General features: G+C 40.0%; 1 protein-coding gene across 5 annotated transcripts in view; it reads right to left on the minus strand.

Annotated features, from left to right (window-relative positions):
* DGKI (diacylglycerol kinase iota) overlaps positions 1-20,225 on the minus strand; it is a 442,305-nt gene that overhangs the window by 122,105 nt on the left and 299,975 nt on the right. For all 5 annotated transcript variants that reach the window (XM_045063016.1, XM_045063015.1, XM_045063018.1 and 2 more), the window contains one exon: positions 6,148-6,248. In XM_045063016.1, the coding sequence (XP_044918951.1) occupies positions 6,148-6,248 (101 nt within the window). The remainder of the gene's footprint in view (positions 1-6,147; positions 6,249-20,225) is intronic.

Below are 20,225 nucleotides of genomic sequence, written 5' to 3' on the forward strand. Positions count from 1 at the left end.
GAACACATCCCTCCAACAAATGGAGGCTTAATCTTTACCAAACGACCCAGTTATCAACTTATTAAATGAGGGGGGAAAGATTCAATTTTAGATGAAGCAATCAACAGAAAAAAAAATCAGTATTTATAGCAAATTCATGAAGCAAAATGCACTTACACAATTTTCTAATGTTCACACTCATTATGAGGGATGACTGTGCTTTAAAAAACTTCACTAAAGAAATATTTCAGGAGGAAATATGTTGAACCCTAGATAATTTCTATAAGACTAAACATTTATTATAATATAGCAGCTCTGAAGAAACACCTAGTTTAACCACTGCACAGAGCAGATAAGGCAACGGAAGCCTGAAGAGGATAAATGTATTGCCCAAGGTCATACAACTAATTAGTACTTAGATTGGCTTTTCTCATTCTTGCTTATGTAGTTCCAATCCTCTTCTTTAGTCATTTAAGCAATGTTTGCTAGGAAAATATGTACCTAGTGTTTCCATAGCCCTATTGGAATTCTCATCACATGAGAGAAAAGCTCTAGTGAATCAGGGACTATTTCTGTTCCCCACCCCCCACTGTTTGCTAACAGTAAGCACTCATTTATTGCATACTGAATAAATGATATTGTCATGTTACATGACCCAATTTCATTTTCCAATGTCTACCATCTAACGTGGTATCTAGCATATAATCATTGCCAATATATAGTTTTTGAAAGCATGGATGCATCTGAGTGAATGGCCCCACCTTGACTTACATGTTAAATTAAATTTACCTGAGGTCAAATATGGAAATCAGAAACAACAAAAACCCCAGGAAACTACCGCCCCCCTATTTGAAGATGGGCTAAACCTAGTGACTCACAAACAACAGCATCGAGAAAGGAAAAAAATTTAGTAACTTTACAGTGGAGAAATCTAGCAAATACAACCGTAACCAAGTGATCAGGTTACTCTCCTCACGGATGTCATGTGGATATCATGTAACCCCTGATATAATGGGACAAAAAGGAGACTTCACCTCTGCCATCTTCTTCTTTTTTTTTTCTCCCTAAGAATCTGTAACTCCGTTATGAGTTGAACAATAGACAAGGGCAGATTGGGGGATATTCTTCTGCCACAATATTTAAGATCATTAAGGTCATGGGAGAAAAAAAAAAAAAAAGAAGAAAGTGTCAGAAAGTGCCACAGACCAGACGAGACAGGGAAGACATGCCAACCCTGTGCCATGTGATGTCTTGGATTAGACTCTGGGATAGAAAGTCCAGAGTTTAGTTAATAGTAATAAGCACTATCAGTTTCTTTGACAAAGGTAGCATGGGAATATAAAATGTTCAACAACAGGGAAAACTGGGTGAAGGGCATATAGGAAATTCCAGCAGTAGCTCTGTAACTTTTCTAGAAATCTAAATTATTCAGTAAATAAGGGTTTTTTAAAAAGATGTACATAGGGGCACCTGGGTGGCTCAGAGGGTTAAAGCCTCTGCCTTCGGCTTGGGTCATGATCCTAGGGTCCTGGGATCGAGCCCCGCATCGAGCTCTCTCCTTGGCAGAAAGCCTGCTTCCTCCTCTCTCTCTCTCTGCCTACTTGTGATCTCTCTCTGTCGAATAAATAAATAAAATCTTAAAAACAAAAAAGATGTACATATATTATTATTAAGGATTTTATTTACTTTTTATTTGAGAGAGAAAGAGGGTATGAACAGGAGGAGAAGCGGTGGAGGTGGGAAAAAAGATCTGAAGTGGACTCTGTGAGTGTGTGGAGCCCCAGCAGGGCTCGATCCCATGACGGTGAGATCATGACCTCAGCTGAAGCCGGGAGTAGGATGGTAAACCGACTGAGCCACCCAGGTACCTCTCAATTTACTTATTTATTTGAGAGAGAGAAAAAGAGCACTCACAAGGAGGGGGAAGGGGAGAGGGAGAGAAACAGATTCTTCACAGAGCGTGGAGCCCGACGCAGGCATGACCCTGAGATCACGACCTGAGTTGAAACCAACAGCCATTCACTTAACTGGCTGAGCTACCCAGGTGCTCCTAAAATAAGTTGGAAAAAAAAAAAAATCAGTGCTGAAACCAGGTGATGCACATTGGACTGAAGAGAGCAGTGTGCAGGTAACTGGCCAGATCACCAAATATGGGCATTCAGGGTTTACACATCTCACAGGTTTAAATATCCCGCCAGCAGAGTCGTCTCTTTCACAATAGACAGAATACATGTCAATTAAGTGGTGAATTACATCCTCTTCCCCTAACCTTCCTGTGGTATTTATCAGTGTTTTCAGCACTGTTTCTGAAAGTGAGAAGGTGAGTTGGGAGGTGGGAGCAGGTGTACTTTGCAGGCACAGGCAGGAGGTCAGCTGGCTTTGCAACTTGCACACTGCAGGGCAGCGGGTGTGTCTAGTGTGTCTCAGCAACAGCAACCCCAATCCGAGTTCCCGCTTTTGGGGAGCATGCTAGCATGCCAGACTTGGCCCCAGTGGTTTCATCTATGAGATTACGTTTCACCCTCTTTGTCAGGGAGGCTGCTATGATATTCTCACTTTAGAGATGAGAGGTATGATCATCAGAGAGATGAATGACTTGGTCAAGGTTACAACTGTGATTCAATCACAAACATTTCTGACTCTTCCAACATGTCAGTAAATAAAAGACTGGAATTCCATTAAAGCAACTGCCTAGGGCACATTCCTAACATTGTTCACCTTTGCCAGAGAATAACACACCAAGATATTATATATTATACATTATATATATTTAAAAAATATCCATGTAACTCCCTTCACGCTGAGAAAATGTTAAAGGGTCGTTGAATACTATACCTCATAGACAACAAATGTTAGTCCGTCCTCTCCTACTTTTATAGACTACACCTATTTTCATTTGGTTCCAAACTGGTTTTTGCTTGTGTTTTAGAGTACAGACTTGTATGAATTATCAGGGCAATTCAAAAGCGCAGAGTAAACTCATGCCAGAAGTCAAGTTTAGCCCGTTTACACAGGATAGTGTTAAATCTTGGCCAGAATCAAGTTATTCTAGATATAAAAATACATATTGTATCAATGAAACTCCTTTGGAATTACAAATACAACAGATTCTCAAAAACTAACAACCCTCTGCCTAAACTATATGATTATATGCTTTATTAAGGACTCACTTATATATTTCATTCTGATTATGGGAGTCAGTTTCTGCTATCATTATGGACTTACTTTAAGGAATTTTTTTTAACATTTCTCTTCATGTTCCACTTTTTAAAGCTGAATAGACCTTCCTCTTGGACATCATAACCATTATCTTGAGGGTTAATAATTCATAAAGTCAGTAATGAGAGCCTAATTCTTTTAAGTAAGTCTGAAATTTACCAGCAAGCTCTGGGACTAGCAAAAACTAAACCTCTTCATGCTATTATTTTAGGGAAATTGCCCCCAGGCAAGATGGAGCTAATGGAAAAGGGATGGTAAATCTTTGAAATAGTGTAGTCATCTTTCTCTCTGCTAAAATAAGCAAGGTAATTAAAAGGGCTGCCATCCTGTAATTACCAAGGAGTCCTGCCTTATGGACGGAAGTGGGGCTTTGTTAGACAACAAACATTCGAGTTTGTAATCTAATACAAATAATGACCCAGACACATGAGCAAGATCTGTTAAACAGCGATGGCAAACTGCCCCATGCTGGCTGCATGCACCTCTCAGTGTATCATCCAGAAAGGGCACTGATTTCTTTAAGCCCGGTAATGAAGCACTGGTCTTGTTCAGGGTTTGTAATGCTGACCATCAGTAGACGGCCCAAGAGGATTCACTCCCTTTGGGATTCGGGTCAGACTGCAGTCCTCAAATCCCTTTTCCCTAGAGGTGTTTTATGCATTTTTGTTTAACCAGTGCTTCTGAAACAATAGATCTATTTTGGTATGGTGTGTCACGTATGGACTTAAACTGGTTCTTGTCTTTATACTCTGTATGAGCTCCGTCGGCCTTCCCAGAATCTGTAGTTGTTTCCAAGCTGGAATCAGGTAAGAGAGTGAAGGAAAGAATCAAATGTATAACTTTGAAGGACAAAGCTCCCTGAGCAACCACAGTTTAGATGCACCATAATTATATATTAAATGTGGAATGCCCGAGTTGGCCATCTTTACTTCTAATTAGTGTATTATTTTCTTCAGACTCAAATCTTTAGAATGAGTTAACTTCTTGATTTCCTCTTTGAGTGTGTCTGTGTCCTTCTGAGACCCAAAGACACTGCTGAATTTCCTGGATTTATATTTATACGAAGTCACCTCCCCCAATTTGATATAAGAAGTTTTCTTACAGAGAAGTTTTATCACATAAGAGATGATGAGTAAAGCACTTGCCAGGAAATGTCATCTTCTTGTAAAAACTCAAATCACCATTACCTCTGGCAATGGTAGACAGATAATGCCACGGAAAAGATAGAACAGATAACTGAAATCCACCGATAAGCCTCAAATCTCATTTCTGCCCCAAATTTCAAATGCTTCCCTACTCCCAACTGACTTCCTTCAGAGTTGAAGGGAAGCTGAAAAACATTAACTGACCTGAGATCCATTCTTTCTTTTTTAGTTTTCAAAAATTATAAGCTATTTGTCTAGTAAGTTTGGAATGAGAAGGGACACAAAACACTCTTCTTCATAATGAGTAGCCTTTATGAGTTAGTTTAACTCACCCTCTAGCTACACCTCCCAATACAAACACGTGTGTCCACCACATTATTAAATGAGATTTTGTGCTAGTCTGTCACTTACAATCTCATTTATATTAGAAAATATAATCAGTCATGTATAGAAGGGAGAAATGCAGAGGTTCAGGGAATTACTCCTTCCCCACTTGAAACTTTCCCACCAAAGGAAATAAGAGAGAAGAACGGAGAAGGGGAAGGCAGGGGAGAAGCTCTAGAAGGTATCGCTGTTTAAGAAAAAGAACCAGAAGGACTGAGGCAGCTGAAGCTGCAGAGAGAATTGAGCGGGGGGGAACTTTCACACAGAATTCTCTGGGGGATTCAGTGATTGGATTACCAGGGAAATGACTCTTGCTCACTGCCACATCCAGATCAAAAGTCTCTGCCCTCACCCCTGACAATGACCGTGGATTTCAGGATTTCCATCCATTAAACCCCATTCCAGATAACAGGTCCAGAATCAGAGCTTGGAAGTCATTAACCCAGGAATGTGTCCCCTCCTCAATTCCTGACCTTTGTGTCTTCCACACTCTTGATAGGTCCATATTGGAATCAGTGGGGGTTCTTAACGTTTATAAACCTCTGGTTCTCCATCAAACTCCTTCTATTCTGTTGGAATCCCTGCCTGTGCCCTTGGATGCCGGTCGTGATCTTCTCTGACTTGACTGCACTTGATCATTGGTCTCCACAATTATGACAGAGCCCAGAACCTTAACAGCTAACACACCTGAAGTCTTAACATCTTCTGGCCTACCTGGTTACCTCATTTACCATAGTACAGACAGGGATCTAACATAGTGAATGGAACGTAAAAAGTGCCCAGTAAATACTGAACGATAGATAAGATGAACCAAAAATCAGCTACGCATTTAAAGAAGCACGTGGAAAATATGAACACTGAGAAGTGTTCATATGTGGAGTAATTTAAGAGTTCAGGACCAATGTCACCTCATCATCTGTGAATCACTTTATCATGACATTGAGTATTCTGTGGGCCTCTGACATTCATACAATCACATAAGAGCTAGACGTGCTGGACATGTCTTTGTGGATAACTTTGTGACAGCCGCAGGAAGAATGAGGACAGTGTTTGGTGATGTAGACTCCAGAAAGAAACTTGTGCTGTCTCAAGGGTTTTCTAGACATTATGATACCATACGACATTCGCCAACTTTCTGCTTTCTCATCTTAGTTAAACCTGAAACTAAAGTGGTTAATAAACCAAAAGATCCTAACTTGGCCTCTTCAGCATAATAATTTTCTTCTGCTGTTTTCCTCTGCCCAGCTCCATTTTCTTCAGCCCATAAATCATCTCTTGGGGTTCACATGGTACTACGCTTCCCTTCATTTTCCTAACCATTGTTTTCAGACACAAGACGAATCTGTCCATCAACCCAAGGAGGATCAAGCAGCTGAAGACAGGCTGATCACATGAGATCAACTAGGCACTTCCAACTTACAAGCTTCCCGAAGTTTCTCTTTGTCATAGTGGAATCCTTCATAGTCTTGTAAACTGATTTTGTTCACCCGGATCCTCAGGCGGTCTGGGACAGACTGGGGACTGCAAAACAAGAACCGAGTAGTCAGACAAATGAGAGAGTGGAAGTGAGAGTCACATGCACCTGGAAGGACTAAAGGAAATAATGTCTCTTCATGCTTGGAAGAAAATGTTCTCATTCAACCCGGAATTGTAGGTTCTTTACCGGAATATGGCCATTATCTGGAGAATGTATCTCCAGAAACCTCAAGTTTCTGGAATTTAGGCAAGAACATGGAAATAGGCAGAAAAAGCTTCTGGAAGCTGTCTGGGAGCTACGCTTTTCCTGTTTACTGTTAAGTCATTAAGAATTCTAATAAGATCATGTGTTTAGTTTCACAATAAATTAGACACAGCTGATCTGAACCAGTGAAACACAGCATAGAGCTGTAAAAAACTGCTCTAGAAAAATGTGCCCCTTTCAGCCAGATACAGCAGTTTGGCCCTCCAAAGAGACAAGAACAAAAAAGCAAACAAAAAAAACCCTCTGAAAAACAGACCAAGAATTGAGAAAGCACAGGATTGAGACCAAAATACCTCTACGTACCCCAAAAGTCCGAGAGCACCTCTCAAAGCTTATGACAGTAAATGCTGCCTGTGATGGTGATTCTGACTGCCTCAAAATGATGAAAAAATTTTAAAATATATATAATGTACTTTCTTTAGAAAGGGAATGAAGTTGTAATTCATTTTAGAAGAACTCAATGCAAACTCGTGAAGGATACATGTCAAACAATTCAAAGAGGGCAGCACCAAGCTTTCTGAAGCCTCCTGTCCACTCACAGAATGTCCTTGGTTTTTACATAATATTTTCCAAATCGTTTAATCACTGGCATTAGTTGAGTGAAACAATTTAATTTTCATCATCACCACTACGGATCAATGCATTTCTTTAATGTATTAATGTAACACAATCCCCACTTGTCCTTCAGTATTACCTTATACTTAGACTTCACTGGTTCAGATAATTTTAGCAAATACAGGATTGCTTCTCCTTTCTTGTGTTGTGGGATAAGAGTTGCTATTGACCAAAGTAGAAAGAACAGCATTACTCTTCTATTCATTTCAGTAAAGAAGGGAAGGACTGGAAGAGGCAAAAGGGAAAGGAAGAAAGAGTAGGAAGGAGGAAGAAAAAGATAGATGGAAGGAAGGAGGGATAAAACATTGTCAGAATACTGCCACCCGCACCTCAAACACACACATGCATGCAATTTCACTGCAACTCTGGAAGGAGGGAACAATATTTTAATCTCATTCTCTTGCCTAATACCTCACCTTAAGGCAAAGCAGACTTAACTCCCTCCATGTAGACTCCCATTCTAATCCTCCCCAAACAACATATAGACCCAACTACGGATACATATGTGTGTACTCATACATCGTTCACTTCCTCCTCCCACACGAAGATATTTAGATACAAGTGCACACATTCTAAAGAGAGCGGGTGGACAAATAAAAATGTCTGAGGTTCACTGGGTTAAAAACTAAGTCAATATGAAATGACAAGATGGATAATTCTGAGGGAAAATTTTGAGAAGACAAATCAGTCGACTAGTCCATTCAAAGTGTGTCTGTTGGGTGTCTACTTTGTATTGGGCATTGTGCTGGACAGGAACAGGCAATGGTAAATAAAACTGGCATAAGTTGTGATGGGAAATGGGATTTGAAGGCACGTTTCTGAATTAGTAGAACATGCCTTAAATATCACAGGTACAGGGAGGGAAGCTGAGGTTCAGAAAGGAAAAGTGATTTTATGGTCACAGAGCTACTAAGTGGCAGAACTGGGAGCAAGAGTCTTATAGACTTCACTCACCAGTTTCATGCTTGTTTTATTGTATGATGCCAAGAATCCCATGGATTTGACAGCAAAACCACAGAGCCTGAATTAACAAAGTCAAATGATCTCTATGTGGTATTCAGATTCTTATCCATAAGCAATCAGCTGGGGGATAGTTAAGTAAACTGTTATACACTGAAACAAGAAAACACTGGGCAAATATTACAAATGAGTGTGTGGATCTAAAACTGTTTAGCGGGAAGTCTCACTGGAACACTGTGGAGTGAAAAAAAATGTTATGGAAAATTACATCTGGAATAATCTCCTTTATGTAAACTGCAGAATTTTGGCATTTGTATATGTACACAAGTGTCTGGAGAGAATGTTCAGCGAGCTATCCCAAGCAGTTATTGCTACATGATGGGACTTAGGGATTATTTTACATCAAGTATCATCCTTTTCAGAAAAAGGTTTTAAAATTATATCAATATGTAAATAAATGATAACTCAGAACCAAAGTAAAAATAAGAGTTACAGCAAAGAATGTTAGGTATTAGACGTGAGTAGGTGGGAGAGGTTAGGAAAGAATTTAAGCAATTAACAGAATGACCACACAGTGTTAGTGCCAGATGCTTATCCCGAAATTATAGGGGTTTGATCCTTTTATTCTCAAGTTCGCCCTAGTGACCTGAAAAGATTGTAATTAAGAAATATTTCCCCACAAGTACATCAGGTAACAGGGAAGCAGGAAGCACGGAATGGTGGCCCAGCATACTCTCTGATGGAAGATGGGGGAGGACAGAGGTGGAAAGAACTTTACTTCAATACACTTTGACTTGGCAGTAGGTCTAATGACATTGAGCTCTAGCATTCTCCAGTGGGTAGAGACATCGGGAGTAAGACCTGGTTCCAGCAGCAGCTGTAGAGTAGAAAATAGGATTCAGAGAATGACTATAGACCAGTCTCAGTACTCCTTTCTCCCAGGAGCTCACTAGCTAAGCACGGTGTACTGCCTTTCTCACGGTCCATCTGTGCCTGCTCCCTGCCCACATACTTCCACCTCCCAGCTGTGCATCTGTGCTCCCCAATTCCAGACACACACTGCTGCCTCCTGAGCCACAGCCTCCACCAACTCTCCTTAAAGGTGGCACACCATGGACATACAACAGGAACTGTCATTTGAATGGAACTTTCCAGAATCCAAATGAATTAATATATCATCTCACTGAGGAGATAATATATTGGCAGGAGACAAGAAAATGGAGACTCAGTAACTGCTTGTCACTCTCCCCCATCCCACCTTCTTAGACACTCCCTCTCTTCCTGTCAGCGCCCATCTGCTCCTGACGACCTGCAATGCCTCCCACGTTCCTACCAGCAGCAGCTTGCTTGAACCCACTCTTCTGAGGAGAGTACCTGGTGTTTGGCCTGGATCAAATGTTGGAGCCCATCCACAGATTTCAGGGCAATCATGGGGTGTGTGATTGAAATCTCCTTTGAATTCTTTTGGATCGTGGCATAAAGACAAGGCAGTTCAGAAGAGCTGAAGAGCTTCAGGCTCTGAGTCAGACTACCCCGACGTGAAGTACACTTCTTCCACCTACTGGTTAAACAGGAAGCCCTGGGCTTCAGTTTCCTCACAGGTAATGTAGAGGTAAGAACAGGATCCACTTCTCAGAGTACCAGGAGGATGAAATGAGTGAATAGAGAAAAGTGGCTGGCATGTTGTAAGTGCTCAGTAGATACTCACTACTATCAGTATAATCATTATTCTGAAAACCCTCGCCTACATAAGGTTCTGCTGGTAAACAATAGCATCTTCTGCTGCCAGGGAGCAGGAAAAGTTTAGGGCGCATGCTGGGACCACCCTAGGCCCTTCCGACCAGCCGCTGGGCTTCCTCTGAGGGGGAACGGTCTAGTCTGGATGGTGCCATCATTCTCCTGGACCTTCTCCCACAGGTATTTTACAGGCCAAGCAATAACATGAAAACAGACAACCAGAAGGTGGGAAAGATAAAATGCACAGATATTAAGCGAAAGCCGAGTAATTCAATTGTGTCCCTTTATGTCAAAATATATTAATGTCCCATTAATGGCTGAGCAAAGGTGGACGGTGACAAAGCTGTTTCTTGGAGTCTGGAGAAAAGCAGAGCCATTAGTTTTCTAAAATTAAATTTTCCCAAGAAAGTTAGTAGAGCATAGAAGAGATGAACAATCTGGATAAAAAGGGATTTGCCTCCATGCCCACATCTACCACAAACTACCCCCATACTGATGTAGGCTCTGTAGTAGGGGTTCTAAGCCAGACTTCCTTGGGATCACTCAAGGTTCTAAAAAGGGACTAAGCAATCTTTGAATTCCCTTTGAAATCAGGACAGTGACCTCAATCTATCACCTCCTCATAAATTTCCGCTGAAATGTCAACACTGAGTTTTTTAATGCAAGTGGAAATTCATGGTTTTGGACGTAACTCCTAAATGTCCCCATGACAACTGCCTTCTAAAGTACCAGAAAGCATCTCATTAAATCCACACACTTGGGCTCCAGACCACACCTTCCCATATCCACATTACACACACCTCTTACTCTGAGATGCTGGCAGGGGAGGAGAGAGGCGGACTGCCATCCAGAACACTTACTGCTATCCAACTTACACCTTCCTCACTACACAGGTTTCTCTCAGTCCTCATAACACACTCTCCTCATTCCAAACTTCTCACATGGATACCCCTTACAGACAAAGAGAATAAGTTGGGGGCGTTTGTTCCCCAAGGTCACTTCAAGACCAGCAACACCACATAACTCCTTCTCATCAGCAACATGAATCACCTGGGAATAATATCCCTTAATATTAAGACACTATAACACATTGCATAACATGACCCACACTCAGAAAAATCTTAGTTCCAGTCTGAACTCTGTCAATTAATACATGTTTGACATTGAGAACTCCGAAGTCACCTTGGCTAAACCATTTTCTGATTTGAAAGTGGAACTGATAATAGGAATGTGTGAGCATTAAATGAGAAAATACATCTAAGGCACTTAGTATATCTCTGGTAGATAGTGTTAAGTATGTTGTTGTATTTTTTTTAATGCCTGTATGTTTCAATTTCTTTTGAAAAAAATTTTTTTTTAAAAAATTTAATCCTAGATAATATCAGAGCAGAAGCTAGAATGTTGTTGTATTTTTATTAATTTTATTTTATGCTTCAATTTCTTTTTAAAAAAATTTAATCCTAGATAATATCAGAGCAGAAGCCAGAATCACAGCTCTAAGTAGCAATTAGTAAATACCAAAACTTAGCAGAATGACAGTTTTTTTTTTAAATATTTTTATTTATTTATTTGACAGAGAGAGAGAGATCACAAGCAGGCAGAGAGACAGGCAGAGAGAGAGGAAGGGAAGCAGGCTCCCTGCTGAGCAGAGAGCCCGATGTGGGGCTCGATCCCAGGACCCCGGGATCATGACCTGAGCCCCAGGTACCCCCAGAATGACAGTTTGATGACACAGTCAGTGAGACAAAGATTCAGAGTTACGTAGCCATCTATAATTGGTGGGATGAGAAATGTTTGCAAGGTATCTTTAAGATACTGAGAATATAAATCCTCATTCATGTTACAGGAGACTAAAATTATATAATTACTCTACATTTTGTACTATGTAAATGTCCAACTTTCATTAACATTTTTAAATGCTTCAGGGTAAGACCTGCCCCCTACAACACTCATTATGTAGACTCACTCATTTCTATGATGAACTCTAATTTAACTAGGAAATTGCTACTCATATATACAGAGTTAGTTATTCTTTGCAAGGCAGAAAACATCACAACTTTGTCTGTCTTTCTCCTTCCAGGCCTGATTTAATTGTGATGTAACACTTTAATACCTTTCAAGCAATATAAATGTGAGATTCTATGTGATCATAACTTTGATGTAATAAAGTATATTTATAACTCATCTTTAATTGGATTCATTTGAATGGCCCTTGTTTTATGAATGGGCTTTCTTGGAAATTCATGGCACAAAAGACTTTTCCTCTTCTTTACAACTCCAGCACCTAAAAGAGTCTAGCCCACATTGTTTACAATCAATGTTTTTAAACAAATAAATGAATGATATACAGGAAAGCTGAATTCCTCTGGGGCTACACATGGCCCTTTAGCACAGTTGGACATCCTCTGAGCCTCCCCATAGCTGTTCTTCTCTTCGTGAGCCCTAGGCAAACCCTGATTGGGTTGCCCACTTCTGTGCTTTTTCCATCCAACTCTCTGAGATCTGGAGGTAAATCCACATTGGATTATGTTCTTTTGTATCTTATCTCTAGGGGGATCAACACAAACAGAAAAGAACATACAAATGGTAGTTGTCCCTACCAGAAAAGTATGTATACCATTTCAGGACTTCCTGTTCTTCAATTAAATAACAGTGAACCAGAAACATTTACCGTACCACATCCTTTCATCAGCTATCAAGCTGGGCCTTATTTAGATATAATTATACTCAATAGCTTCCTTTAGCAACTTCCTAGAAATTGCTGCAATTTACCCTGGGACATTTTCAAGCTGCCACTGACAATAACCTATCCAAAAACACATCCAAGTGGGCCTCTTTGGCATTGAGCAGTAAAACCAAATTGAATCAAAGCTTCCGAACAGAGATTTAAAAAAGATTTCTGACACCTGCTGAGTTCACAGGGAATTCTTATAATTCAGCTGTCTTCTGTCTGGAGCAGAGAACAATGCCTCCGAAATGTGAAGAAAATTTTAAAGGAGTTTTTGAATTTGGAACCAAAGATAAACCAAAATCACAAAGATAGTAACAATGAGCTCCCACTATCCAATATATTCTTCTAGAGAAAGTAGGTTTTTTTTTTTCCTCCACTTCCAAAATAGAGAATGTATTTGTAAAAGTTATTAATTCTATTTCAACAGATGTTGGGTGCCTGGGTGGGTCAGTCAGTTAAGCATCTAACTCTTGATTTGGGCTCAGGTCATGATCTCAGGATCCTGAGATAGAGCCTGGTGTAGGGCTCTGCTCTTAGCAGCAAGTCTGCTTCTCTCCCTCCCCTGCCTCCTGTGCTCACTCTATCTCTCTTAAAACAAAAACAAAAACAAAAACTTAAGTTCTTGACTTAAGACATCCATTTATGGGGTGGTTAATATAATATGTCATAGTCACAAGTTATTTGAGACTGATATCCCTCTAGATCTCCAAAAAAGATAATGGAATTAAAGCACTGCAGAGTTGGGAGAAAACTTAGATATTCACTGATTCACTATTTGCTAGTCCATCCAATTGTCTATTATTATGACCGTATTTATGGCTGCCCCATCTCTGCCTGTCCCTCCTCAAGTGTGGAAGATGCAAGACAGAAGTGCCCTATTCTTCGTTCATACTTCCCATTTATAAATTCTTCCTCTCTCCATAATCTATTGACTTTTCTTCTACCATTTGGGTTGGAATTGGGTTTTAAGTCACTGGGATAATCAACCACAGACACTAATAGCAAAAGAATGTAAACCTGAAGCACCAGAGCTAGACACCTATTGAAGAAACCATTTGTTGACTTAATGTCTACCAGATTAAAAATAAGTTTTAAGTTCCAAATATCAGAGAACTTTTATGCAATTGGTAGAAACAAAAAAAAATGTTTTTTTTTTAAGTTTTCTGGAGATCTGCAAACACATACATGCACATTTTCAGGCTTTCTAGTGAAATCCATGTTTATGTTTCGAAATTGCAAAAAGTGAATATGCGGCAGAGTGAAATCAGCATGTGGTCATTACAGACTGTCTCTTCGGCTGGGCGTCAGGTTCATGGCATGCAAAGGAGAAGCAGAGACAAAGAACTAGCAGTGGCTTCGCTTACTGGCACCTGCAAGAAGCTCAGCAAGTAGAACAGCTTCATTTCTGCTTCAAAGGAAAAGAAACTGACCAGCAGTCCTGGTCAATATGTCACATTCTCCTGACCGTCCGCTTCTTTTTGCGGTAGTGAACGTCCCCGCTGTTATGGACTCAGCCAGCAACTCAGAGACTTTAATGTGGAACCCCCCACATATACATTACAACTTCTGGGGACCAGAATCATAGATTTATTTTTTACGCTGCAGACCCTCCACCTCTCCTCTACATGAGATCACACCATCCCTTTCCCTTTTCCTTTCCCTTATTCAGGCTCATTAAATCCACTTCTGGGTCCACACTCAAACCGTACCCCCCACCCCCTTCAGTAGAATTCCTCACTCTGAAGCACTTCTCTCTGGATTTCAGTTCGAAAGACTCTCCTGATTTTCCACCTGCTCTTTCTTTCTCTTCCCTCAGTCATTCTCCTTTAAATAGTGTTCAAATATGTATGCTTCTCTGTCTCCTCCGGCAACACCCCCACAGACCAAGCTACTATCATCTTGCACCTAGACTGACTGCTGGAGACTGAGCAGTCAGTGTGAAATGTAAATGCGATCATGACATGGTGATCCCCACCCCCATAAAACCACGAGCTCTTTGAGGACAGGAGGCCCAGCCATATCTATCTTTGTTAAGCTGCTGCTTCCCATATGGACTTACTAATTTTGAAAGGAGAACTATTTGCCATGACAACAAGCTACATTCTTCATCCCACCTAATCATGCGTGCTATATAACGTGCATCAATGGCCAGGATGGGGACCAGTTAACAGAAATTGGTTCAAGGGAAAAATCAATTCCCATCACTAGACTAGCAAATGAAAAATAACCACAATGCTCATGCTATCCTCACAGACAGGGCTGAGTCTCTGGTTTGCCTCTGGTTAATACAAATGGAGAGAAATTTCTACTTGTCATTAGATACCATTTACAGGTTTAAATCTCCTGAGTCTCCCGTCCTAATATTTGCTGAATTGGCAACTACATGACAACCTTTCAGAAAACTTTAGAGGAGCTTCAGACTTTAAGTTCCCACTTAAACTCTTTCTGCTTTATGTTTAAAGAGTGTAGGAGCTGGACAGATATCATGATAAAAGGCAAAGGAAGCAAATACCCCCAGGAAATACAGAGGAATGGAAATTAGCGGTAGAGGGAAACATGTACTTTTGTAGAATCCTGCAAATTCAAACTGATGAATGAAGAACGGTTGGGGTAGGAATAAGAACTCAAGGCTAGTCTTTCATCACACCAGGCGAGAAGCATTTCTACCTCATGAGATAAGTCCATTTAATGGAGGTTTCCCAGCTATTAAAAATGACTAAAGATTCTATCATAAAATACTAATAAGGGCTACTTTTAGCAGCAGAGCCTGCAGGGGCTTAGAGAATTCTTTTGCTGCTCTGATTGTACAGAGGTCCATTAATGACTATCTCCGGTGGAGTAAGGCACCTGAATCAAGGAGACAGAATAGGATAATGTTACTCTCAAGCCATCCAAATGGCGTCAGATCTCACGTGCTCAGATAGAGAGGCATTTTTTTTTTAACTTAAGGTTTCAATTGCTTTGTATCAAACAAAAGGAGAACCCAACATTTACTGGCTATTTAAATGCTAAAATCTTCCTTTGGGTTTGCAATCACCACCCTGCACTTATTTGGAACGGATAAAAAAACTGACTTTCTCTGACGGAAAGGGGTGTAGAACAAGTACAGGGCTTCGTATATTTTAAAAAGTGTCATTTTGAGGTGCCTGGGTGACTCAGTCAATTAAGTGTCCAACTCTTGATTTCAGCGCAGGTCACGATCTCTGGGTCATGAGATGGAGCCCCAGGTCAGCCTCCATGTTCAGCAAAGGAGTCTTTGGAGATTCCCTCCCTCTCCCTATGCTCTTCTCTGAATTCAAATGCTCTTTCTCAATGAATGAATCTTCGAAAAAAAAAAAAAGAAAAGATTCATTTCACAAAAGAAAACACTCCTTCACATATATCATAAAGGACTAACTTAGGCTACAACAACTACATTTGCTCATCATCTAATAACCCTACGCAGGTTGATGAATAAAGTGGTGGTGTCTGAGTAACAGCAGTACTCATTAAAAAACAAAACAAAACACCAAAACCTTAGAGTACATGTATTTTTTAAATATTTAACACTTACTTCACTTCTGACCCTACAGGAAAAAACTAAAATTGAGAATTTTTTCAAGTAAAAAGAGCAAAACAAAGCGAAAGCTGAAAATACGTAAGGCAATTAGGGTGTGAAAATAAGTGTGGCCATCTTATTAAGATGGAGAGATATAACCAAACTTAATTTGAGAAAGGACTGAACACATGAATTACCAGATGTGTTCCTCCCGAAACTACAGAGCAAAGGAAGTAGCTTTGCCTTCCTAGGAGACGCGCTCGGGAAGAAGAGGATTCCAACTCTGGTTTCTATCAAGAAAATAAAAAAGTAAGTATTGACCTAACAATAAATGGCATTACATAAGAAACACTTCCTTAAATGGTTTCAACTTTCTATATAAAACATTTTACGGAAGGACACAAATACTTTCTTAAAATCTAGGTGTTTGAGAAAAGTCACAAAACCATTTCTCGTATTAGGTAATTTGAATTTCTCCATGTTATATTCTGACTCATGCTCCCCTCCAGGTTGACAATGGCTTGCTGAGGTCTGGAATGCTCCGTGGTGCTGCATCTGGCTCCCGAGACTAAGAAGACACCACTTCTTTCCTACTCATCTGCCTACCACTGGGAGAAAGCTATGTCCCCCACTCAGAGCAGAGATGTGCTCCCGTCACCTCGGGCTTCCTTGTCTGAGATCCATGAACAAATCAGAGTCCCCAATTACCTGTCCAATTCAGTAAATTTAGCCTATTAGGCAGAAACTGTCCTCACCACTCTCTAATCCCTAATCCAATGACCAAGGGAGTTTTTTAAAAAAAAAAATCATTTTTCTTGGTGGTGTCAAAAATGGATAGAACAAAGATACCTTGCTAGAACAGGACTTGTAAAAATCATATAATCCTATCCCTACAACTACTAATCAACAAAAATGACTTGAAAATTTCACAGTAAACTCGAGGGGAAAAAAAGTACCTTAAGATATACGTTTAGTGCTAGACTAATATATTGCTTGGATGATGAACAAACACAAATTAGCTAAAATACTTACCAAAACTATATATATATATATATATATATATATATAATCGAAGAGAGAAGGAAAGGGATGGTTTCTGCCGAGAATGTCATGACAGAAAATGAAAACAATTCTGGGTATTTTTGCTTGGGTACATTTCCCTCTCTCCTTTCATTTACCATCTTACAGAGCAAGCTTCTACCAAAGGCAGTATCTTAACATTTCATAAGCCAAGAACCTCTCATCAAGGAAACGTTTAATTGTTTTACTTTGCCTGAGCAACTAAATATCATCAGATCAAAAGACTGTTCTCTCTTGAGAGCAGGAGAGTCTACAAGATGGAAGAAAAAGAAAATCATTACAGTTCTCAATCACAGAAAGCAGAAAACTTTGGCCTTTTTGTTCCATTTATAATCCTTCTAACACCACTTTCATTTCAGTCAAATATCTTAGCTACACCTTTGGAACTTGCTGAATTCATTTTTAGAATTTCATTTTTTGACAAAATGTGATGAGTTCTGGGGACTAATTAAGTGTAGCATCAACAAGTATTTTCTCTCTCTGCCTTTAACAATGTACTTCCTTTTTATTTCCTGTAAGTGTTTCAGGACATTATAACAGATGGGGAAGCTAAATCACATTGGTATAATTAAATTAAAAATCTACAAATGAAATGTGCACTGCAGTTTATTACTATCTTAGCAAAATAATCTAAAATAAACACCCCTTGAAATGTTCCAAAGAAATGTCTAGACTTCATCGTTATTGATAAGTTCTTCCTACGCTGTGCTGGAATAGAACATCAGTTATTGTTGTAATACTGGAGTAAAAACCTAAATGGTTCTCTTTTTCTCTCTGAATGCAGTAAATCCATTAATAACACTGCAGATTGTGGTTTATCTAAGATATAAATAACTACTTTCCAGAAGTTTTGAGGGTTTTTTCCCCTACATGGAGAGTCCATTTGTAAAGAAATCTTTTGTTCACAAACACTAGCAAAATTACTCCCTTCCCTTTCCATTTATAGCCTGTATTCCTACAGTTACTTTTATTACAGTAATACTTAAGAATTTCATGTATGAAAAAAATTTAAAGTTTATATTATCTGACGACTCATTTTACGGAAATTGGATTTGGGTCCAGACAGGTCAACAACAATCTTATTGCACCTAAACAGTTAATACCAACAATCTTCTAGAAATCAAAGAGCAATACTCTTTAGCTCTTCTTGTATCTTTTAACAGAAAGATTTTTTTTTTAATTATTTATTTGACAGAGAAAGATCACAAGCAGGCAGAGAGGCAGGCAGAGAGAGAGAGAGGGAAGCAGGCTCCCTGCTGAGCAGAGAGCCCGATGCGGGACTCGATCTCAGGACTCTGAGATCATGACCTGAGCCGAAGGCAGCGGCTTAACCCACTGAGCCACCCAGGCGCCCTAACAGAAAGATTTTAAAGAATTAAACCATATATACAAATTACATATACAATATTCAGTCTTCACACAGTTGGTAAAAGGAAAAGGAACAAAACTAAAATTCAGTCAAATTTATCTAGTATGATGCTGTTTGGGACTGGGCTGTGTCCCCCACAATTCCTAGGCTGAAGTCCTCACCCCAGTATCTCAGAATGTGCCGGTAGTCAAAGAGAGGGTCTTGCAGGAGGAATGAGGTTAAAGTAAAGTCATATGGGTGGACCCCAATCTAATCTGCCTGGTGGCCTTAGACAAAGATATTAGGACAGACACACACAAGGAAGAGTACCGGAAGACAGCCACCAGCTATAAGCCAAGGACAGAGACTTCAGGAGAAACCAACCCCACCAACATCTTGATTTCAGACCTCCGGACTCCAGACTGTGAGGAAGTCCTTTTCTGTCTTTTAAACCTCTCTATCTGTGGTACTTTGTTAGAGCAGAACTACACAGATATGTACGCAAGAGAACCCTGAGAACTAATACATTTTACTTTAGTCCTACCACTACACTGATTATAAAGAGATCCCATCAATAGAAGAATGAGAGCTATCTCATTTTCTACTGTCTAAAATTCCTACCTGGCTTGGAAAACCCTGCTGGCTTGATGTTACTGCTTAGGATATTCAGGCCTTAATTTCTATTTCTCCTAAAAGTCAAGAATACAGAATAATCTCTCTCTCTCTCTCTCCACACGCGCGCACACACACACACACACACACACACACAGAGTTGTGTTTATTGAACTAATATATTACTTCTAAAGTCATTTTTAATTTTGAATTCTTAAAATTTATTTTGATGAAATAAACAACGAAATTCAAAAATTTTCTTCGTGGCTCTGTCCTGCCCAAGGGACCTGGAGCACACGTTGTACCTGAACTTTCCCACAGACTCTCCCCACGCCCCTGAAGCTGACTTGGGCCATCACCTCCTCAGGCCCGGCACCTCAAGCCAACAACACCTGAGTAAATATTCCTTTCAGGTCTGAAGTGACCTTTTACTTTACGAGAAGTGCTGACTCGTAAGCGTAAGACTGCTTCTACACCTACACAGACATGAATAATTCATCTCCAAAAATAAAGTTTAAAAGCAACGAGATATAATTTTAAATGTTGAGGGAGTCCTAAATGTATTACGCCTTACATAACTGTACCAGAGGCTGCCATCTGCGTTCACCTTTGCTAAGAGAAGAAGCCAGGCTCCCTCCATCCACCGTCGCTGTGGGCATGACCCTTCCGGTGGAGCCATGGTTCGCAGACCGAACACCATCACGAACAGTTTGAAAAGACTCTCCCGGTTCTTTAACTGTACTAGAACTTATTTTTAACTGGGTTTTGCCGTTCTGACATTTTTCTTTTAATGACACTTGAACCGCAAACTTATAATACTAAAGAGTCACACATTTCAATCCTAAGTTATTATTTCCAAGTTTTCTTAACAAGGAAGAAGTTGACCTAGGGTGACTGAATAAAATACATAAATCATGTTCATGAAAATAAACACACACGCAGGAAAGTGATCAGAGGTTCGATCACCAGTGGACTTCAGGGTCTTAAATGCCATCTCCAAAGCAGAAGGCCTTGGGGGTTAACTCTAGCACTTTATGGCATACACTCTTGGTTAAGTTACTAAGTTAATTTCTTATTCTCCATCTTTTTGCCTGTGGAATGGGAATAATGACAACTGTTACCGTAAACAGTTATTG

Source organism: Mustela putorius, unplaced genomic scaffold, assembly GCF_011764305.1.
Source record: "Mustela putorius furo isolate JIRA1106 unplaced genomic scaffold, ASM1176430v1.1 tig00003845_pilon_pilon_pilon, whole genome shotgun sequence".
Taxonomy (NCBI): Eukaryota; Metazoa; Chordata; class Mammalia; order Carnivora; family Mustelidae; genus Mustela; species Mustela putorius.